We start from the raw sequence: 23,048 nt of genomic DNA on the forward strand, positions 1-23,048 counted from the left end.
TTTAGCACGCCAAAAAATATCTCACGGATGTCGGCAACTCATCTGCGATTCTCTCAGATCGTGTCTTTGATAGTTCACACTGTGTGATTGTTACTCACGTAAACAAGCGCCGATTTTCCTGTGATTTCAGGCATTTGTCTGCGATTTCACAAAGCCTCTCGGCAAATCAAATTCGGAGCTAAAATCATGCATTCTGAACCTGGCATTGGTGTGGACATGTAATGGCCAGAAGCAGCTTTACAGAAATGAATATAACACAGATATAAAAATTGGTAAGGAAAATGACAAACAAGGCAATTTGTAAACAGTGCAATGAAAGAAGAATTCAACATGTCTCAATCAAGAATAAGTTTGGAGGCATGTTTGATGCATTAAAATGCGCTAAAATAGACGTCTATAAATCCATTACTTCTTTACTAAAAGGAAATAGACCTATAAACAACTGTTTATTGCAATAAGTATATTATAAGAAGTTATATTATTAACTATTCCTGAAAAAAAGTTTTATTTATCTAATAATTCCAGCTAGCTCTTAGTGAACTTGCAATATTAACACACCGCTTCTGTATATATTTTAGCTGTTGTGACGCCAGTGCATCGATCGTTCACCCACACACGCATCATTGGCCTCATTTGATGTGGCTACTGTAGGCTATGCATAATATATGGGAGTACATATGCGTCTTCCTCTGCTTGTAACCTCTGCGATCGGTTCATTAGTTTGGCAAGTACCAATCGAGTCATTAAATGTGATAATCGGCCGATACCGATCTTCAGCAGATTGATCGGAGCATCCACTAGTGTTTTGTGTGGTAACCATGTGGCGATGCCTTTTTGCTCTTTTTAATTAACTCATCGTAAACCACAACATCTTCAATTTATAGTCTACATCTCTGGCTTTACATCAGTCATTGTAGGTAAATCCAAAATACTCAGTCGCTTGACCTGTGTGGGGTGTATTGGATTTGTTATTAAACCACCTTTAATGAATTCTCTAAGCTACTTTCATCCTCACTGTCCTTTTCCATTTCTCAAAATGGTGTTTTCCATCATGACACAACTGTTTTCATTGCCTCAAATCCTCAGAGAGAGAGAAGAGTTCGTTAAAGGCCAAACCAACTGACCCAATCTGATTAGCTTGCTTCCAAGCAGATTCCGAAGTTTGTGAATTTAATTATACAGTATATAGACACACTCCCAAACTCTGCCCATATTGATATATCCTCGAATATGTTCTTGGAAATTCACATATACAATATTTATGCAGGCAGTGATTTCCATTAAACATCACGCAGTAGGCAAGCTTTCAGATGAACCTTCATAATGAATGACCATTCAGCTTTTTATGAACCCAACTTCCATTTCATAGCACGAAATACCATATCCATGTAGACAGATGATGAACATTTTACTCAGACATGGTAATATGAAGCAGCGCTGATGAGAAACAGCCTCACCTGTGTGTCAGAAGAGAGTTTCACTCATCTCTCCTGAGATTAGATATCCTCCACAAGACTTACGCTCATAAAGAGAGCATTGTCTTTAGCTGAACTCCATTCAGGTGAGCTCATTCCAGAAAGGTCTACCTGTTTAAAGAATCCAGCAGTTGAGTTGTGAACTTTATTTTAGGAAAGTCAGGTTTAATTCATCTTAACACAACACAATAATCTCACGTTTCTCTTTTCTCTCTCTCTCATTATAAAGATCCTCTTTGTGGCAGCGCTCCAGAGTTCAAGCATGATCGAACACAGTCAGTTTCGAGGACGCTTGGTCACAGCGTGGTCCTCACCTGCACGGCTTCCATGGGTTTGAACCGAACAGTTTCACACTGTGAAGACCACCCGGAGTGGATGAAAGACGGCATACTGCTCACAAATCTCACAATTTACCCTCAAAATAGTAAAGAATGGTAGGTAAAAAAACGATTCAATACAATTCCCAACATAGTCCAAGCAGTGATAAATATTTAAAGTTCACATAAATCGGAAACTGGTAAAGATTTTAAAAATTTTATTCTGTATTGTGACGCAGTTCCTAGAGAAACCAAATATTAAATTAAAAAACAGTGGGCGTGGCTTGTTTTTTCTACTGCGAGCTGATTGGATTGGGGCGATTTTAGGATTTTCATTTTAGGGGGGCTCAGCTCCTATATATATATATATATATATATATATATATATATATATATATATATATATATATATATATATATATATGTATATATATATATATATATACCTGTATATATATATATATATATATTCATTGATTCATTCATTTTCTTTTCGGCTTAATTTTCTAATTCGGGGTCGCCAAAGCGGAATGAAGCGGCAACTAATCCAGCATATATTTTTACGCAGCGGATGCCCTTCCAGTCGCAACCCATCTCTGGGAAACATCCAAACACACTCATACACTATGGACAATTTAGCCTTCCCAATTCACCTATACCACATGTCTTTGGACTGTGGGGGAAACCGGAGCACCCAGAGGGAAACTCCACACAGAAATGCCAACTCGAACCAGCGACCTTCTTGCTGTGAGGCGACAGCACAACCTACTGCGCCACCCCATATATATATATATATGTATATTCCATTTATAAGTAGTAATTTAATAGTAACAAATTAATAAAAGTTCAAATGTTTACTATGGTAGGGCTGTATGCTAAACTAGCAGTATGCCACTGTACTGCAAAAACAGAGATAGCCATTTGAGTTCTGAATGAGCCAGATAGGCTCAACACACCTGTTTACCGTAGTAAAAAAGCACTTTCTATATTGAAAAACATTTTTTGTTTCCATGTATTAAATAAATAAAACTGGCACTTTTCTAATTAAACGGTAAATTTAAATCTATATTGTTAAACCTACTGGCTAATTCACATATTTCATGATCTGAATCACAATAATAAATAAGACTTTTTTAAATACAAGACAACACATGATGTCTCTGACAGTTAAAATGAGTACATTCTCTAAGATGTCCTGTCACTGTGTTTAATCATTTCTGTGCAAGACTGTATGGTGTAGTTAATGCCACATGCAATAACACAAAACGTGTTTTATATTGGTAGTTAATTTTGAAATTAAAATAGCGAAATGTTCGATAAGAGCTACTTTTTCGAGGAAACGGCTGTGGTTATGAGGTGAGCTCCAATGAAACAGTAGATGGGAAACCCGATTGCTCCTCCATTGGATGTACAAGTGATACAAGTGTATCTATAGCAAAGAACTGCAAATAAGCAGATATTATATCAATTTATCGATAAACACACACTTTGTTCTCTCATTCTGCACAGCTGTGGTTTGCTGATCAAATGAAAAACAAAAGACGGGGTGGAGCCGAATTCTTTCGCTGTTTTCATTTCAAATTTAAAGGTGACTGACACAATAATTTAGCGTATGAGCTAATTGCAAAAGTTTTAGGCAGGCTGAGTAGAAATATAGGGGGGCTACATCCCCCCTAAAATAGGCCTAGCAACACCCATGGATTGGATGTAGTAAAGTAAACATTTCATTCAAAAAGTTCAGGAAAATGGTTTTAGAAGAGTTATTTCAACCTAACACCTGCTCACCATTTCTGTTTGCTATCAAAACTAACAGTTGGAGACGTGGTTAAGTTGGAGCCATGCCCAAAACCTCAAAATCACATAATCTGAGAATTTAACTGAAATGAAAGAGGAAGTGCATTTTCAGATTTCAGTCAGAGATTACAAGGGCAAATGATTTTTGTTTTTCCTTAATGACATGCACAGACGAATTGTTCACCACAAAACTTGCAATGTTAGCTAACAAAATCATATGGTTAGTTTTGATATTATTTGTACTTTAAGCATAGATGTACTTTGGTAATTGTTTCAGTTTTTTGCACAACCTCCTTGCATTATATTCATGCCAGCAATGGCATCTATTTTGAAATAAATAGTTTAATAATAAATAGTTCTTAGAGCATTTCTAACCAAATTATCTTTAAATGTGTTTTTTTTTGGCCATTCAATGCCTAATCAGGTCAATTTGCAATGGAGGCTATGTAAAACATTTAGGGCCTTATCATACACCCGGCGCAATAAGGCACAAAACGTGTATTGCACGATTTGTTGCTATTTTCAGACCAGCGCAACTCTAATTTTCACATTTTGCACCACATTTTTTTAACAACAAATCAATTTGTGCCACTTTGTGGACTCATAGGTGTGCTGGACTGAGAAGGTGGTGTGTTAAGGCGCATAGTTGGCGTGTCGCTATTTTGAAGAACTAAAATAAACTGCGCTATTGACCAACTAAAAGCTGGTCTAAAGTCCAGCGCAGTTATGCACCTATGTGGGTCCAAACGCTTACACATTGCTTAATACACACAGGATGTACAGCAATACACAAATATCTTTACATATCAAAAAATAAAGGATTAAAATATAACAAAATTTATTATTATTATTTTCACATAAATATAAATCTCACTTGCTCCATGCCTTTTTTTCCTCTGGGCTTTTTTAGTTTATTCATGACAATTTGCATTTGGATTCAGACACGCTCTTAATGCTTTTGCGCCATGCGCTTAATACTTTGCGCTTAGATCATTAAAATTTAGCCTTAAGCCTCATTCACACTATGAGCAACTCGCAGCGGCAAAGCGATGCAGCGACCATTCATTTTAACGGAGAGCGAGTAACTTCCAGCAATCTCCGTCTATGCGAGCGGCAGCGATCGTTGGCCACCAGGTGAGCGTGTCGAGCGACATGACATAGTTAAGGATCCTTCAACGTTATGCAACTTAATAGTGACTTTCTTAAGCGACAGCCAATAGGAGCATCAGTAGAGCTCATATGATCCTCTCTCAGCTCGCTCAGAGACCAGTTGTATTCATGCTGTATACAGTGCACCTAGAAAGTATTCATAGCGCTTCACTTTTTCCATATTTTTTGTTACAGCCTTATTCCAAAATGGATTCAATTCATTTATTTCCTCAAAATTCTACACACAATACCCCATAATGACAATGTGAAAAAGGATTTTTTGAAATTGTTGCAAATTTATAAAAAAAAACTGAAAAATCACATGTACATCAGTATTCACAGCCTTTGCCGTGAAGCTCTAAATTGAGCTCAGGTACATTCTGTTTCCATTGATCATTCCTGAGATGTTTCAGCAGCTTAATTGGATTTCAGTTAATTCAAATTCAGTTGATTGGACATGATTTGAAAAGGCATACACCTGTCTATATAAGGTCCCAGGGTTGACAGTGCATGTCAAAGCACAAACCAAGCATGAAGACGACAAAGGAATTGTCTGTAGACCTCCGAGACAGGATTGTCTCGAGTACAAGGCTGGGGAAGTTTACAGAAAAATTTCTGCTCTGAAAGTTCTAATGAGCACAGTGGTCTCCATCATCCATAAGTGGAAGATTTTTGAAACCACCAGGACTCTTCCTAGAGCTGGCCGGCCAACTAAGCTGAGTGATCAGGGGAGAAGGGCCCTATGGGAGGTGATCAATAACCCGATGGTCATCTGTGCAGCAATCCACCAATCAGGCCTGTATGGCAGAGTGGCCAGACGGTAGCCACTTCCCGCCTGGAATTTGCCAAAAGGCATCTGAAGGACTCTCAGACCATAAGAAACTAAATTCTCTGGTCTGTTGAAACTAAAATTGAACTCTTTGGAGTGAATGACAGGCGTTACGTTTAGAGAAAACCAGACACCGCTCATCACCAGGCTAATACCATACACCTGAAGTGAAGCCTGGTGGTAGCAGCATCATGCTGTGGGGATGTTTTTCAGCAGCAGGAACTGAAAGACTAGTCAGGATAGAGGGGAAGATGAATGCTGCAATGTACAGAGACATCCTGAATGAAAACCTGCTTCAGAGTGCTCTTGACCTCAGACTGGGGCGACGGTTCATCTTCCAGCAGGACAATGACCCAAAGCACACCGTCAAAATGTCAGTGGAGTGCCTTCACAACCACTCTGTGAATGTCCTTGAGTAGCCCAGCCAGAGCCCAGAGCTAAATCCTATTGAACATCTCTGGAGAGATCTGAAAATGGCTGTAAGGAACTTGAGAGGTACTGCAAAGAGGAATGGGTAAAAATTCCCAAAGATAGGTGTGCCAAGATTGTGGCATCATATTCAAAAAGACTTGAGGCTGTAATTACTGCCAAAGGTGCATCAACAAAGTATTGAGCAAAGGCTGTGAATACTTATGTACATGTGATTTTTCAGTTTTTTTATTTTTAATAAATTTGCAGCAATTTAAAAAAATCATTTTTCACATTGTCATTATGGGGTATTGTGTGTAGAATTTTGAAGAAATAAATGAATTTAATCCATTTTGGAATAAGGCTGTAACATATAAAATGTGGAAAAAGTGAAGATTATCACTACTTTCTGAATGCACTATATACCTACACAGACTTGCATTTGCAGCAGGTCGCCACCCAGAGTGACAGGCAGCTACTAAGTCGCTGCTAGTGTGAATGAGGCATTAGACTGCATCTGATTGCTCTAAAATTTAGCATTTGAAGGCAGGATTCCAAGACAGGAGGTCATCAAGGCATGCTGAAAGCCAAAACAATAAATAAACATGGTGTCTCAAAGTACCCTATGGGTGTCATTTGTTTTGTAAATGTATGTTTTTGATCAATGTTTACCACTTCTGATTGCATTTCTAATGAGAAGTCACCTTTGTTGTAAGCAAATATTCTGTTTGTTATAACCAAACATAATTAAATAATTCTAAGAAGTTGTAATGTGCCCTTGCTGTACATGGCATATTTTGGCATTAAAATAAGTTACATTTTGTCTGAGTGAAGTTTATTTATAAACTAATTTCGAGAGGATCACATGCTTATGATTGACCACAACTGGTCCTGCATTAGTTAACACATGAATTACCAATCAGACAATTCCTAACTCACTATAAATAACCAGAGTTTCTTACCGCATCTTTGTCTTGAAGAATCCCCCCTTGAATCCCCCCTTCCACACCTACTCCTTCTCTCTTTTCCCCGAAAGGGCGGTACATCAGCCCAGTGGTTGTCACAGCAAGAATGTCACTGGTTCAAGTCCTTTTACACATTCTCCCCGTGCTCACATTGGTTTCCACCAGGTTCTCTGGTTTCCTCCCACAGTCCTAAGAGATGCGACATAGGTGAATTGACCAAACCCAATTAGCACTATAGATGAGCTCTTAATCAGCAGTATATCTCTCCATAGCAGTATCTCTCATATATCTCTCCAGAGAGTTCTCGAGACCTACATGAGCTCAAACTCCCCTCTTGCCCTGCAAACAGGAGGGAGCCCCGGGTTCGAGAATCTTATGAGCTCAGGGCTCTCTCCCAGGACAGCATGCCAAACACGCTTTATAATCAATCATCAGCTAACTCTTGAAAAGCATAAAATCTACATGCTGCCGACTAGTGCCCTTACTGCAGAAATAGTAAGAGTAGTATTTTATTCTCAACAGAGATTTATAACATTAAAACTCGAAATATCTTTAAAAAAATCCAAATAACATTTTGTTTTATTTCACTATAGGTATACTGATGATGAGGGTCGCATTGAAAGCAGTGAACTAACACTAACCCTGCGAGATCGGGCTGATTTTGGAGTGTATTACTGCATAGTGAGGAACAGCACAGCACAATTCACCGTAAAGGAATACAGTAAGAATCAGTTGCCTTATTTTAGTCTTTTAGTTTGTTTAGTTTTTGTTTAGTTTTATTTTAATCTAATATTGCCACAAGATTACACTATACACTGTGTTCCAAATTAATATTGGAATTGAATTTAAGTCTCATAAACATACTTTTTTGTTGTTTTTTCAATTAAAGTGCACCTATTATGCAAAAATCATGTTTATAAGGGGTTTAAATACAGTTGTGTGGCAACAGCTTGTGAATAAAACCAGCTTCTAATGGTAAAAATATATAAATTTTATTATTTATTAACACACTTCTTAAAAATAGCCTGTAGAAACACTTTGATTGACATTCTCCCTTTGTACGTGTCATCAGAGGGGGAAAGCCCCGCCCATTAGTGATGATCTCTCCCTCATTAGCATAGGACCTTAATCTTATTTTTGAATCTGCCACTATCCTGACATACAGGCGTTTGTAGCTCCGCCCTCTTTTGAAAAGAGCACAATCTAATTTGAATTTAAAGCGACAGTCACCAAAATAGCAACAATTTGTCAAAGCCTAATAGGGGCAGTTTCAAACATTATTTGTTGTGTATTTTGAGCTGAAACTTCACATACACACTCTAGAGACATCAGAAACTTACTTTACATCTTGTAAAAAGGGGCATGATAGGTCCCCTTAAAAGTCAGGGTTGATTTTGTGTTTCAGTTAAGGACATCAGCTGGAGTGCCCACCAGACTCACTCCATCAATTTTTCATCCGAACTACACATCCCATCATGCTTTGCGCCGATTCAGACTTTGATAACCTGCTACAGCTGATATCTATCTGGACACTGACACACACACACACACACACACACAGCTGCGGATCATTTGCACTCATTACACTCACTATCTAAACTCTAAAAACAAACACACCAGCTGCGGAGTCTTGTTCTACTGTTTAGTGTGCAATTCAAAGCATTTTCCTTATTCCTTTTTTTGTTGTGTACTTACTCTTGGACTTTTGTATGTTTTGCTAGTGTTGGGCAGAGAAAGGCTTCGAGAAACACTGAAACAGTCCAACCAAATTAGTCGAGGCTTCGAAACATTTCAAAACCAGTCTCTAAAGTGACGTCTAGTGGTCATTTTAGGTATTACTCTTAAACAACCGTTACGCAAATTGAGGAATTTTACCCCACGTTGTCCAAGTGATTTAGTGGAATGGTTCGTGTTCTTCATTGGCATGCAGATGTTCTGGGTTAAAATCCAGGATGAAACAATTATTCATATTATTAGTTGTTTTGTTTGAACTATTTTGATTATTTTGTTGTTTTGTTTGAACAAACGAATTAACTCTTTGTAAAAAAATAAAATAAAATTGTTTGGTTATAAAAAAACTACATTAATAAAAGACATTTTCACATTTTTTGAATGCTTCTACAATTCAAGATTTAAACTCAGGTCACTCGCAGCACAGTTCTATTATCCTTGCGCACATCAATCCAAGGCAGATTTGCGAGCTCTTGGAATGCTTGTCCAGTTACTGATCTTTTGAATCTCTGTAGTCACGTGACCTGGGTGTTTCGAAACATTTCAGAGCAGTGTTTAGAAACATGTGCAATTTGAGATCTCAACACCGTGTCAAAACGTCAGTTTCATGTCAGCCATCCCTATGTTTTGCCACCTTCCCTTACTCTTGCCAAGTTTATGAATTACTCTTTTGTGGATTATCCCTGTTGTTTCTTAATGCTCCTGTTTCGACCGCTGCCTGTTTTGACCATTCTATTTTATAATAAACTCCTATCGGATACTTAATTCTGTCATCACACAACAGTTTGTAAGAGTTTCAGTGCTCTTTGGACCAAGTCAAGTCAAGTCAAGTCAAGTAACGTCAAGCTTTATTGTCATTCCGCTACATCATTGAAATCAGTCTCAGACACCTGTGGTAATTAGTTTGCGAGGTGAGTCCAATTATAGGAAAACTACTTAAGACAAATTATTACGCAGGCCACAGGTTTCAAGCGATATGGAAAAGAAAAATAATCTTTCTGCTGCCAAAAAACATCAAATAACACAATGCCTTAGACAAGATATAAAAACATTAGATATTTATTGTAAACTGATTCAGAGCGCAGATGGGTCTGTCCAGATAAAGGCAGAATGAGAAAGGTTTCTGCATGACAAATTTATCGGATTAGGAGAGCAGCTGCTAAACTGTCTTTACAAAGCAGCAAACAGATATTTTAAGCTGATGGTTCCTCTCGAGTCCATTGAAGCCCAAGGTAAAAGATCCTCCAGTTGTGAATGAACCTACTATTTGGCCACCCCTAACCAATGCTCACAAGCACAAACAGTTGCTGTGGGCCCAGACAAACATACATCAATTCATTTTCAAAAAGTCTTGTTTACTGATGAGGGCCATGCAACACTGGATGGTGCAAATGGTTGGAGTAGTGGATGGCTGATGGATGACCACCATGTCCCAATAAGGTTGCAACATCAGCAAGGATGTGGCAAAGTCATGTTTTGGGCCAGAATTGTAGAGGGACAGCTGGGAGGCTCATTTAGGGTCCCTGAACATATTAAAATGGCCTTGACAAAGTAAGAGTTTCCAATTTACCACTTTTTTTTCAAGGTACAAAAAAGAAGAACTGTGCCTTCTGTAGCAAAATAATCTTCATGTATGACAGTGCACCATCTCATGCAGCAAGGAATATCTCTGTGGCATTAACTGCTATCGGCATAAAAGAAAAAAAAACTCATGGTGTGGCCACCATCCTCACCTGACCTCAACTCTTTTGAGAACCATTGGAGGATCCTCAAGCAAAAGATTTATGAGGGTGAGAGGCAGTTAGCATCAAAACAGGTCATTCTGACATCCTGCAAAAAAATTCAAGCAGCATCCAAAACTCACAAGCTCAGTGAATGCAAGAATTGTGAAGGTCATATCAAAAAATGGGTCATATGTTAACATGTAACTTGCTCTGTTAACATGCCTAACTTTCACTACCAGGAAAATAAATATTTTTTTCAATCGTTTTTTTTTCTTAATTTCCCCAATTGCTTGAAAGGCAATGATCAAACTGATAAATTTTTTGGAGAAAAAAAAAATTAAAGATATAATGTGTCCACTACAGTGGATATCAGAATGCAGTACGTATGAAATGGAACGATAATAAGATGCTTATTCAAGAGTTCCCACTTAGATATGCTTGGCGTATAAAGCTGGTTTGGCATGCTGTCCCGGGAGAGAACCCTGAGCTCGGAGATCTTTGAGCCCAGGGCTCCCGCCCGGTCGATAAGCATATCAGGGGATCCGAGATCAGGTAGGTCTCGAGAGTTCCCCCTTTTGAAAAGGGGGGAAAGGAGGAGAGAAGGGGTGGAAGGGGGGATTCTTCCAAACGAAGATAAAACATTAGGGAGAAAATGATCCATTTATAGTAAACTAGGATCACTCTGATTGGATTATTATTGATTACAGATGAGTGGCCAGACGTGCTCAATCATATCACGTGCTCCTCTCGAAATTTGGTTTATGAAACTTCACTTAAAATTCCAAAGGAAATACTGAAGTCAACTTTGTAATTATGACTGACAATACCACGTTATTATTACTGTAGTTTATGCATCTTGGAAATTTTGTGTTTTGGAACTATTTTAGGCCCTATTTCTGATGATATTTCAAAAAGGAACTTAACTGATTTCTTTCCTAGAGGCTGGAAGTCAGTCTTGTTCTGAATCCATGCATTGGTGATATGTGATATTGAAAAAAACGCACTCTCTAAAAATGACAAAATGGTGGTAATATCCACAGATGTCCACTAGGGAGGACTTTTCTTTGAATATGATTTAATCATGGTAAAACATGTTACATTATACTTTTTTAGGGGTTTTTAACCTTTAATGGATAGAATAGTGCAGAGAATTGACAGGAAAAAGTTGGAAGCAGAGAGAGGGGAAGGGTTGGCAAAGGACCTCGAGCTGGGAATCGAACTCGGGTCGCCGTGAGCACTATAGTGCTATATGTCGGCACACTTAACCACTAGGCTATTGGCGTCAACAAAGCATGTTACATTATGTTCTTCAGGTATTCAAATCAAATATAACAACATTTCAAGACCACTTAGCCACTTTTTTTTCTTCTTTTCACAAAATGTCCTTGTAGAGATTTCTTTGTAGAGGAAAAAGAATTTCCCTAAACCTCATCTCTATAAATTTGGTATCATTTAAAAGTCTTAAATGTCCACTTCAGAGAATGAAATGAGTTAATTCTGTAGCATGCAGTAGGGGATATTCAGATTTACAATTGTCCTCTAGAGAGGACAAATTTGAACTGCTGGTTGTAAGAGACCTCATAATTCTGCAAATGAGCGAAGTTGTTTACGACCTATAAAATGTTTTCAAACTCTGCATAATAATTTGGGACAGTGCTTTTTGAGTTTTACTTTTTTAAAATAAATACTGTTATCATTGGGAGGTTTGTTCAATAAAATTTTAATCATACCCTAGCGGTTGAAGTATATTGACTGTCATTTGCATCGTTAATTAGGAAAATAAGGGAAAGATTTTATTTGCATTATAAATTTGGAATGCAGTGTACATTGTTATATCTCTGTATCATTCATTTTTATTCCTAAAAAATAAATGAAGTGTTTATTCTGTGTTTTGTGTGCTTAATATTGTAGAAATTAGTTGTTGTTTTTTTGTATCCACAGAGTCCCCCAGTCACACAGGAGCAGTGGTGGCTTCAGTGGTTATGTTGGTTGTACTTGCTCTCGCAGCGGTGGTCTATTCCAAGTGCAGACTCAACTTTAAACTGTGGTATAAGAACATTTACGGAGAGTATGAGATCAATGGTATGTCTCAGCATGAGTGCGGAAAAAATAACTACACAATGCTGAAATATATATTTTTTGTCATCGTCATAAACCACTATATCTGTGAAATGTTCAGAAATAAAGATATTTATTTGCTCTTTTTCAGATGGTAAAATGTATGACGCCTACATCTCGTATGTCAACGATGAGAATGACAGGAAGTTTGTCAATTTTATCCTGAAGCCACATTTGGAGAACAAGTACAGTCATAAGCTGCTGCTCAATGACACAAACATCCTTCCTGGAGCTGGTAAATGTTATTCAATTGGCCATAGGGTTTAACACGTTAACTCAACCATGTATGAAGCTTTAATTCCTTTTACATGTGCATATTACTGTATCTATGTTACATAACAAAACTGTCCACACATAAGTTGTACATTAGTGAGACTAAATTCAATTCAATTCATCTTTATTTCCATAGCGCTTTTACAATGTAAATTGTGTCAAAGCAGCTTAACCTAGAAGTTCTAGTAAATTGAAAATATGTCAGTCTTGTTTTTAGAGGTGAAGTCCAGTTTAGTTCAGTGTGATTTCATTTGCACTGCTGAAAGTCCAAACACTGAAGAGCAAATCCATTGATGCGCAGCTCCACAAGTCCCAACCAAGCAAGCCAGTGGCGAGAAATAAACTTTACCAATTGACAAAGTGAAGGAACAAAAAAACCTAGAGAGAAACCAGGCTCAGTTGGGCACGACTATTTCTTCTCTGGCCAAACTGGCATAAATGGCATAATTTTTCCTTTTGTTTTTATGAAAAATGACCATAAACACTTTGAACAGTTGACATGTTGTAACATTTTGCAATTATTATTATTTTTTTTTTCTTGCATCAATTGAAGCTTGGTCTTTGAGGCTTGTTATTACTCTCTGAAAGTGATAAATGTCTTGAAAAGCACAGTATATGTACTGTATTTTGTGTTTGTGTGTGATATCCTCAGAGCCATCAGCTGAGCTGCTGATGAACATTAGCCGATGTCGACGTTTGATTGTTGTTCTCTCTCAGTCATACCTGGAGCAGGAGTGGTGCACTACCAATTTTAGGTAAAATCTACAGTATTAGCAATCCGCTTATCACACACATTTGGGTATGTAAACGTGCACTGGTTTCCATTCACAAGGGCTCATTCCTAAGCCCTAATCTCTTTCGAGCCCTTCTGAATTGAACACCAAACAACTTCTCTGCTTAAAGCAGGGGTGCCCAATTCTTTTCCTGAAGTTCTGCCTTCCTACAGAGTTCAGCTTCAACCTTGATCAAAACCATCTAAACCACAGATGTCAAACTCAGTTCCTGGAGGGCTGCAGCTCTGCACAGTTTATTTTAAACCCTAATTAAACACACCTCATCTCATTTGATCCACTTTTCTGGGGCTGGGTCGCGGGGGCAGCAGTCTTAGGAGAGAACCCCAGACTTTCCTCTCCTCAGACACTTCCTCCAGATCTTGAGGGATTCCCAGGCCAGCCGATAGACAGTCCCTCCAGCGTATCCTGCTTCTTCCACAAGGCCTTCTCCTGGTGGGACATGTCTGGATCACCTCCCTAGGTAGGCGTCCAGGAGGCATCCTAAACAGATGCCTGAGCCACCTTAGCATCTCTCGATGTGGAGGAGCAGAGGCTCTACTCCGAGCTCCTCTCAGGTGACAGAGCTCCTCACCCTATCTATAAGAGTGCACACTGCCGCCCTGCGAAGGAAACTAATTTCGACCGCTTGTATCAGAAATCTTTGCCTTTAGGCTCAGCTCCTTCTTTACCACAACAGACCGGAACATCGACTGCATTACTGCTACCACTGTACGAATCCGCCTGTCAATCTCAGGTTACATCCTTCCCTCACATTGTGGATAAAACCCAAAGGTACTTGAACACCTCCACCTGGGGAAAGGACTTTCCTCCAACCTGGAGATGGCAAACCATCTTTTTCAGGTGGAGCACAATGGCCGCGGACTTGGAGGTGCTGATTCTCATCCCGGCCACTTTACACTCTGCAGCAAAACATCCGAGTGCATACTGAAGGTCCATGTTTGATGAAGCCAACAGAACAACACCTGATCAACCTAACTAAGTCGTTCAGGTTTGTTTGAAACCCACAGTTAAGTGTGTTGGACCAGGATTGGAAATAAACTGTGTGAGGGCTGCAGGTTCCTCAGGAACTAAGGTTGACACCCCTGATCTAAACCATCTAAGTAGGATCTGAAACACCACTTGGTAATTAAAGACAGGAGGGTTTGATAAAGGTATATCTCAGCAATAGGTTTGGGCACCCCTGGCCTTAGTCCATTACCCCCTTAGTGTCCATCAGTTATATCCTTCAAGAACGACATTTTAATATGGCATTCATGAATGTTTTTACTCCAAACTGCCCTTCAGAGGGCGATATATCCTGTTTGGTAGTCAAGACATTCTGCTGAATTTCAAACTGAGCCTGATCGTGTGGAATTTTTGACTATGCCATGCATTGATAGTGCCAGAGGGACTGGTCAAACTATTTCAGAAACTGCTGATATTTGACTTTGAAAGAATTTGACATTGACCACATAAAACAGCAGATCTCAATCCAGTAGAGCACCTTTTGGGAGCAAGACATTCACATTATAGATGTGCAGACGACAAATATGCAAAAATTAAAAACGTTTAATACTGTCATGTGAATATGGACCTACATAGATCTTTGCCAAATGTTTACAGCACCTTTTTGAACCTATATCACAAAAATTCTGAAGGCAGGTGGTGTACTTAATAAAATATTTTTTTTTGTCTTAATTATATGACCTTTAATATTAAATGCTGTTTTCATGTTCAGACAAGGTTTGTGGCACCTGATCGAGCTGTCAAGGAAGCCCATTTTCATTATATTTCAGTCACAGCAGAAGCAAATAAGCCAGGACATCAGTCAGCAGCTGAGACAACACCAGCCTCGTATCACTACAATCACCTGGGGCGCACATTCCATGGTCAGACCTACAAAACATCTACAGTAACACATCTGTCAATTTTGGGGTAAAAGAAGACCTAATCATTGTTTTTCTCTCCTTAAGACCCCTTCTTCTGGGTTCTGGAAGAAACTTGCACTGGCAATGCCACGTAAGGTGACATTTCACAGGGAATCTGCAGGTGATCCACAGACTTTGTTACAGAGTGATAAAGATCCCATGCTCACGCAGCAGCCTGATTACCTGGACTGCAGACCAGACCCGGATCCCGCAGGAGACCTGGGTATGAAATGCGCATCTTAATTTATAAAATTCCTACGCACTTCTAGAACATAAAAGAATTTGTTTAAAGAATGGGAGGCAGGGTGGCTTAGTGGTTAGCACTGTTGCCCCACAGCAAGAAGGTTGCTGATTCGAGTCCCAGCTGGGCCAGTTGGCATTTCTGTGTGGAATTTGCATGTTCTCCCAGTGTTCATGTTGGTTTCCTCCAGTTCCTTTCACTGTCCAAAGACATGCAGTGAATTGGATAAACAAAATTGGCCATAGTGTATGAGTGCGTGTGTGAATGTGAAAATGTATGGGTGTTTCCCAGTACTGGGTGGCAGCTGGAAGGGCATTCGCTGCGTAAAACATATGCTGCAATAGTTAGCGGTTCATTCTGCTGTGGCGACCCCTGATAAATAAGCCAAATTAACATGAACGAATAAATGATTAAAGAATGATTCTTTTGTATTTTGGTAGGAACTATCTTTTTAAGGCTTTAGCATACTAAATGAAAGAACAGACTAAAATGATGTCATTTCCAACCAAATCAATCTGAAATAAAGTCAATTTCAGGGAAATTTCTGCAGTTCGAAACTGATCACCAAAGCACACTTTTTGGGTACAATTGGTCCGTGACAATTACGCAGTCAATGGTCAATTTTGCTATGCAACTACTCTGATTCATTTCTCATTCTACAAGAGTCAGACAGGAGAACAAAATACAAAGCAAGAACTAAAGCCGCATGAATACACTGTAGAGTGGATGGTACAGATGTATCCGCACATGTACTATTATTCACGGAGGGCTTTTAAATACGGAGGGCTCACACACCAGATGAGAAGTAAATCTTTTCTATGACTTGGTACACTGGTGGTGCCATTCCGTGTCTGTTCGCCGCAAATAAAACAATGTAAAGATGTGATGCACTACTGTGGTGCTTCTTATGGAGACAACAGTTTGCTGTTTGTTTATAAAAACGCTTCACCATTCAATCACCATTGTTGTGTTTGAGGGTACAGGCAAGCACAACCCTGCCTACTGCATTGCTTTTTCGAACTTCTTTTGCCCTCAAATAAAGTTAAAACAAGAATTTTATTTGCAGCATAACAGGGACTTATATAATAGAATTGATCCCTCACTTTATCAGATTTGGATCGGACCAATCAGGTTTCCGAACACCATTGTTAGACAACTAAGGTCGCAAGTTTCGTACTTAGAAAAAAACATAGTTTGTTGATTTGCCATTTCCCAAATCCATCATTCCAACTAACATTCACAAACTGCATGGCAAACTTGTACGCTTGCAACTACAGCTCAAGAACTGTAGTTAGAAGCATGCCCTATTCCTTTCGAATGTTCAAACATTTAAACTTGGAATGATTAAAAAAAAAAGTCATCTCTCTTGGGTGTAATTTGCTTTCAAAATATTTTTACAGTTCAGTTTTAGTGATCTACAATTTGTTATACATATACATATTTACATGTATTCCATTTGCAGTGCACTTTGAAAACATTTATGCCATTTTGAACTGAACCGTGGCTCATGGCGAAAACTATTGGTGACCTATTATTTAAAAGCGGAATCTGTGTTATGTCTCTAAGGTTTAAAAACAAAAACATATAGCATAAGTTAATGCTTTTAATTTATAGTAGGTTATTGATTAAGTATCTGTACTGTATATGACATGGGCCTGTTGGTTAGAAAATTTCTCCAGTGGTTTGAATGTGTCAAATTGTAAAAGTAGACTTTACAATAAATAAAATAAAATAATAAACAAGATCCTACTTAATAATAAAAATAAAAATAGTAAAAATAATAATAATTAGTTTTAAGTAGGGCGATGCAGTGGCGCAGTAGGCAGTGCTGTCGCCTCACAGCAAGAAGGTCGCTGGTTTGAGCCTCGGCTGGGTCAGTTGGCATTTCTTTGTAGAGTTTGCATATTCTCCCTGCGTTCACGTGGGTTTCCTCCGGGTGCTTCGGTTTTCCCCACAGTCCAAAGACATGTGGTACAGGTGAATTGGGTTGGCTAAATTGTCCGTAGTGTACGTTGTGTGTGAATGCAAGAGTGTATTGATGTTTCCCAGAGATGGGTTGTAGCTGGAAGGGCATTTGCTGCATGGAACATGTGCTGGAGAAGTTGGCGGTTCATTCCGTTGTGGCGACCCCGGATTGATAAATAAACTAAGCCGAAAAGAAAATGAATGAATGAATATTATTAAGTTGGATTTTTCTTCATTTCTTAATAGATAGTCTACTGTAAATTACAACCATTAACGATTTATATGATATTAGAATATGTGTTAGCTAAGTGGTTTTATGTTATAGAATAGACCATGGAATATTCTCAATAATATTTGTAAAGGAAACATTAGCCCTATATGAGCCATTTACATATGTTTCAATAAATGAGGAAAGCGAGTGCATGTTTTTACCATAACTAATATTGGATTTTTTAAAATGCGTGTGTGTGTGTAAAACAATATAATTTGCACAAAAAAGTATGGTTTTTTTGCAAACCAGCCGCTCTACCATTAGCTTAAACTGTTATTAGCATAAAGCTATTGACCTTTTTCTTCAATGCGGAAGTGCGCTCGTTTTTGCCATTTGTTTTAGAACTTCCGATTCAGCTGCCTATGGGAGAAATGACTAGGAATAATGAACGACAGAAAACGGTCAAACTACTTACTCTACAAACAAGTGTTTGCATGACAGTACAGACAAAGTAGAATAATATAATAAGAAAATATCAGTTTGCAACACCAAGCAGAACGAGCTGCTTTTAACCTCTAAAAATGAATGGAAGTGAATGAGACCGAAAGTCTCGAGCCAAAATGATTCAAAATGGCTGCGCCCTCTCGTACGCGGAGAATAAGGTGAATACAGGGCTGCATGTGCGTAATGTCACATAATGATTGACAGCCCACTGAACCAGTGACAGCGCTCGGAGTGCAATAAACAAACAAGGTGTCCAATAGATAAACAGATTCACCATTTGTCGAAGGAATCATGCAGCCAATCAATTCTCCATCAATCAAACTAGGAACTAGAAAGTAAGTGACTGACAGCATATGCAGAACGTCAAAACACTCGACTACTTTGTTTAGATTTTTGTAACTATAACTGTGAAATTTTATTCAGTTTGTGGTCTCATTTTATCTGTAACACTGAAAGCTTTGACATTGATTTGCTTTTTACTACAAAGAGGCCGTTTTCGCATGTAAGTAACATGGTAAACAATAGGTCACCGGCAGAAACAGTGAAATAAACAAACGAATAACCATCCAAAATTCAACACTATTGTGTCGGTGGACTAAATGTGTTCGACAGGATGTTCTTACATTTCAAAATAAACCGTGATGTACAGAAATGAATGCGTGTGTGTCTTGTTATTACGATGATATATACTCCATGTCTAATAAGCATTTTCTGTACAACTTGCACAAATATAGACCATTTTGAGGGATGTAAACAATAACAATGGTCCTGACGTATTTCCTGTTTTACATTTTAATTACATTACATTTCCATTGCTTTTGAGAGTCCAAAAAGTTCTGCATGTTGATAAATATTGTTACAATAGCTGGTATAACATCAAGTTATATTACCAAGATTAATAGTTTGATAATAAGCAGGAAATGTTCATGGGCCAATGACATTCCCAAATTTAAATGGTCTATAAGCAAATACATTCTTTATAAGCTTCCCATTGAACTAGCTGTAATGGCTGCTTGAGGGTTGTAGCTTTAGACTTATGTATAGTTTGTCAATATTACTCATGTTCTTTTTGATGTAATCTATTTGTAAACACTGAAATGTGCAAAAACAGCACCCCAGTTTATTCACATCCTGGTGCTGGCTTGTTACTCCACCCTGTTTAAAGCATCATTATGGACGTTTTATGTTATAACTAATGTGGTTCAAATGATGTGACAAAGCACCTACAGTTTTGGGAAACACTCATCACTACATTGTTCTTTTCCCAAACGATGCATCGTACTATGATAGTGCATCCACGAGTTATGTCATTGTTTGGGAAATGCATGCCGGGTCTACAACCAATCCGGGAAAAAAAATGTGGTAACAAAGCCAATACGCAATCTGAATATCAGAGCAGCATCTCTAGTAATGATTCACTGTGTTCCTTCCACAGGTTTGCGTTTGCCCATCTACAAGACCCTTACAACCAAAGCTCCGGTGCTTCCTGCAGCTCCTGGTCCGACAGGTGAAGCCAAACCTTCAGAGATAGACGTGTCTGACCTCGGCTTAAGGAACTACTCTGCCCGCAGAGACTTTTATTGCCTGGTCACGGATGATGATTTATGAGACACACTCCGGTTCCTTTATGCACTTTAGAGTCACTTCCCCCAATGATTACTTGTTACTGACACTTACTTTTTGCTACTTTATTTACACCTATACAATTTGGTCACATTTTATTTTGATGGTCCGTTTGCTGAATTTAAGTTACATTGCATCTACATGTCAACTAATTCTCATTAGATTAGAAGTAGACTGTTAGGTTGGGGTTAGGGTTAGTGTAAGTTGACATGTTCTTGCAAAGTTTCTTATAGTCAGTTAAATGTCTGTTTAGCAGCAGTATCAACAGATATATTAAGCAGACAGTCTACTAATAATCAAATGGACCATCAAAATAAAGTGTAACCTACAATTTTGCATGCACACTTTAGGCTTAAACGGTTTAATAGCATTTCATGTACAGTTACAGTTGAAGTCAGAATAATTAGCCCCCCTGTTTATTTTTTTCCCCCCAATTTCTGTTTAACAGAGAGAAGTTTTTTTTTTTCAACACATTTGTAAACATAATAGATTTATAATGAATTTCTAATAACTGATTTATTTTGTCTTTCCCATGATGACAGTAAATACATTTTACTGGATAATTATCAAGACAATTTTCAGCTTAAAGGGCAATTTAAAGATGTAATTAGGTTAATTAGACAGGTTAGGGTAATTAGGCAAGAAAAAAATTGCTTAAAGGGGCTAATAATTTTGACCTTAAAATGGGGTTTAAAAATTAAAAACGTCTTTTCTTCAAGTCGAAATAAAACAAATAAGACTTTCTCCAGAAGAAAAAATATTATCAGACATACTGTAAAAAATCCCTTGCTCTGTTAAACATAATTTGGGAACTAAACTAAACTAAAATACTTAAATACTAAAATACCTCTGACTTCAACTGTATATGGATTACTAAGTACGTTTTAGTAAAGTGGGTCAATATTTATTGTGCGGGTGGTTTGATTTCATTGTAATGCCATCCCTGCATCCAAATATGCCTGCGATGATTGTGTGATCTATGCCGATTTGTTTTTAACAGATTTTTTTTACTATTACATAAACAAAAAAGGATAATAAATGTCACATCAAAAAAGAAATAATGCTTAAAATAGTTGCATTTTTGTTTCATATTATGCTAGGCTTTGTTTTACTCAATATGTTAGTGGACTTGCTATTATATCAGATGGGTGAATGAAGTTGCAGAGTTGACCAGTCAAAAGACAAGAAGAACAACTTAAGATTGTTAAAGGTGTCAATAAATCCAGCTAAGACTGTGCAGTGTACAGATCCGAGGACAGGCAGCAATTTCAGATGAGTAGGTGAGAGTTTAAAATATTTAATAGGAAAGAATAATTGAAATGAATAAGTATTTTACAGATTGTAACCCAAGTAAACATGTCCACGCAGGGCCCATGCTGGCTTTTTGCAGGCTTATGCCTCATTCAGACTAGCAGCAACTTTGTAGCTGCATGTCGCTCTGGGTGGTGACCTGCTGTCTACAGCACGAATACAACCGGCCTCTGAGCGAGCTGACAGGATAACGTGAGCTCTACTGGTGTTCCTATTGGCTGTCGCTCAAGAAAGAAGCTCTTCATTTGCATAAGTTGAAGGATTCTCAACTTTGTCACGTTGCTTGACACACCCACCTTGTCGCCAGTGGTCACTGTCGCTCGTGTAGACTGAGGTCGCCAGAAGTTGCTCGCTCTCCGTTGAAATGAACGGTCACTTGTTGCTTGTAGTGTAAATGAGGCTTGAGTGGGCTATGGCCAGTCCACACCAAATTTAAACAGGCTAGCCCAGATATGGCCCACAGCTTTGAGCTAACTGCAGGTTCTGTTTAAGTAGCCAGTACTAGTGGACAGCCCACAATATTCCCATGAAATGGACTAGAGCAGGTCCTAAATCTGGTCCTTAAGGGCCAGTGTCCTGCATACTTTAGCTCCAACCCCAATCAAACAGAGCTGGGGTAGCTAATCAAGCACTTACTAGGCTTGCTAGAAACATCCTGGCAGGTGTGTTGAGGCAAGTTGGAGCTAAACTCTGCAGGGCACCAGCCCTCCAGAACCGAGTTTGGACAACCCTGGGCTAGAGCAAACTATCAATGCGTCAGACCAGTTGTTCTCAATTTCAGTCCTCTGGCCCCACTGCCCTGCACATTTTGTATGTCTTCCTTACTTAAAGAGCCCCTATTATGCATTAAAAAGGTCATATTTTTGTTTTGGGGTCTCCATCAACAGTCTGATATGTATACAAGGTCAAAAAACACTTTCATGGTCTTATAGTAATGCATTTATTTTTACCTAATTATCCCAACGACTCCCATATGATTCGTTCAGCGATTCATTTGTTCACTAACCCCTCCTTAGCCCGATGCTAATCTGCGCTGATTGGTCTGATGACCCAGTCTGTTGTGATTTGGTCGACTGTGTTTAGTGTGAGACAGAGAGAAATGCCCACCGTGGCTTATCAACAATTTTGAAGTAATCAAAGTGCAGAGTGTATGTGTGAGCCCAATTCAGGAGTGCATTAAAGCAATGCAGTTAAACACCAGCATATAATCTATTCTTAACCACGACACACATTCAGTATTAATCCACACAGCGGCAAAAGATGAACTATTTTAAAACTTGACCGCCACATGTGTGTAGGAATAGCTGACGGTGGCCATAGCAACGACAAACGACAGTGGATCGCGAGCTCACAAACGCATTTAAATCCGTAAACAAATCGGCACGCATCGCGTTTTCAACGTGGTTTTAGACGCGATATGACAATATAAAGAGTTAGCCTGATACAGTACAAGTGGTTACAAGTTACAAAACACAATTAAATGCATAATTTGCAAGCTAGAGAAAACAAGGCAGCTATTTTAATCACACTTGAGTTACTTATACTTGTGAAATGGAGGAAGGAACTGATCCATGAACTGTGTACTGTAAAGCTTCTGTCAAGCTCAATAGTCCCATGCATCAATAGTCTCTTATGATCCTTCCTTTACGGCCGATGAATCCCCCGTTGTAAGCATGTAGAATGCTGAAGCACTCATCAGAAAAATGACA

The 23,048-nt window shown here is 38.6% G+C and overlaps 1 protein-coding gene across 1 annotated transcript in view; it reads left to right on the top strand.

Annotated features, from left to right (window-relative positions):
* Window positions 1-21,465, top strand: part of sigirr (single immunoglobulin and toll-interleukin 1 receptor (TIR) domain) — a 31,789-nt gene extending 10,324 nt beyond the window's left edge. The window contains exons 3-10 of the mRNA XM_056451265.1: window positions 1,705-1,909; window positions 7,531-7,658; window positions 12,334-12,474; window positions 12,602-12,745; window positions 13,436-13,538; window positions 15,295-15,445; window positions 15,530-15,707; window positions 19,841-21,465. Of these exons, the coding sequence (XP_056307240.1) occupies window positions 1,705-1,909; window positions 7,531-7,658; window positions 12,334-12,474; window positions 12,602-12,745; window positions 13,436-13,538; window positions 15,295-15,445; window positions 15,530-15,707; window positions 19,841-20,013 (1,223 nt within the window). The 3' untranslated portion in view covers window positions 20,014-21,465. The remainder of the gene's footprint in view (window positions 1-1,704; window positions 1,910-7,530; window positions 7,659-12,333; window positions 12,475-12,601; window positions 12,746-13,435; window positions 13,539-15,294; window positions 15,446-15,529; window positions 15,708-19,840) is intronic.
* The last annotated feature ends 1,583 nt before the right edge of the window (window positions 21,466-23,048 follow it).

This window comes from Danio aesculapii, chromosome 25 (assembly GCF_903798145.1).
Source record: "Danio aesculapii chromosome 25, fDanAes4.1, whole genome shotgun sequence".
Classification (NCBI taxonomy): domain Eukaryota; kingdom Metazoa; phylum Chordata; class Actinopteri; order Cypriniformes; family Danionidae; genus Danio; species Danio aesculapii.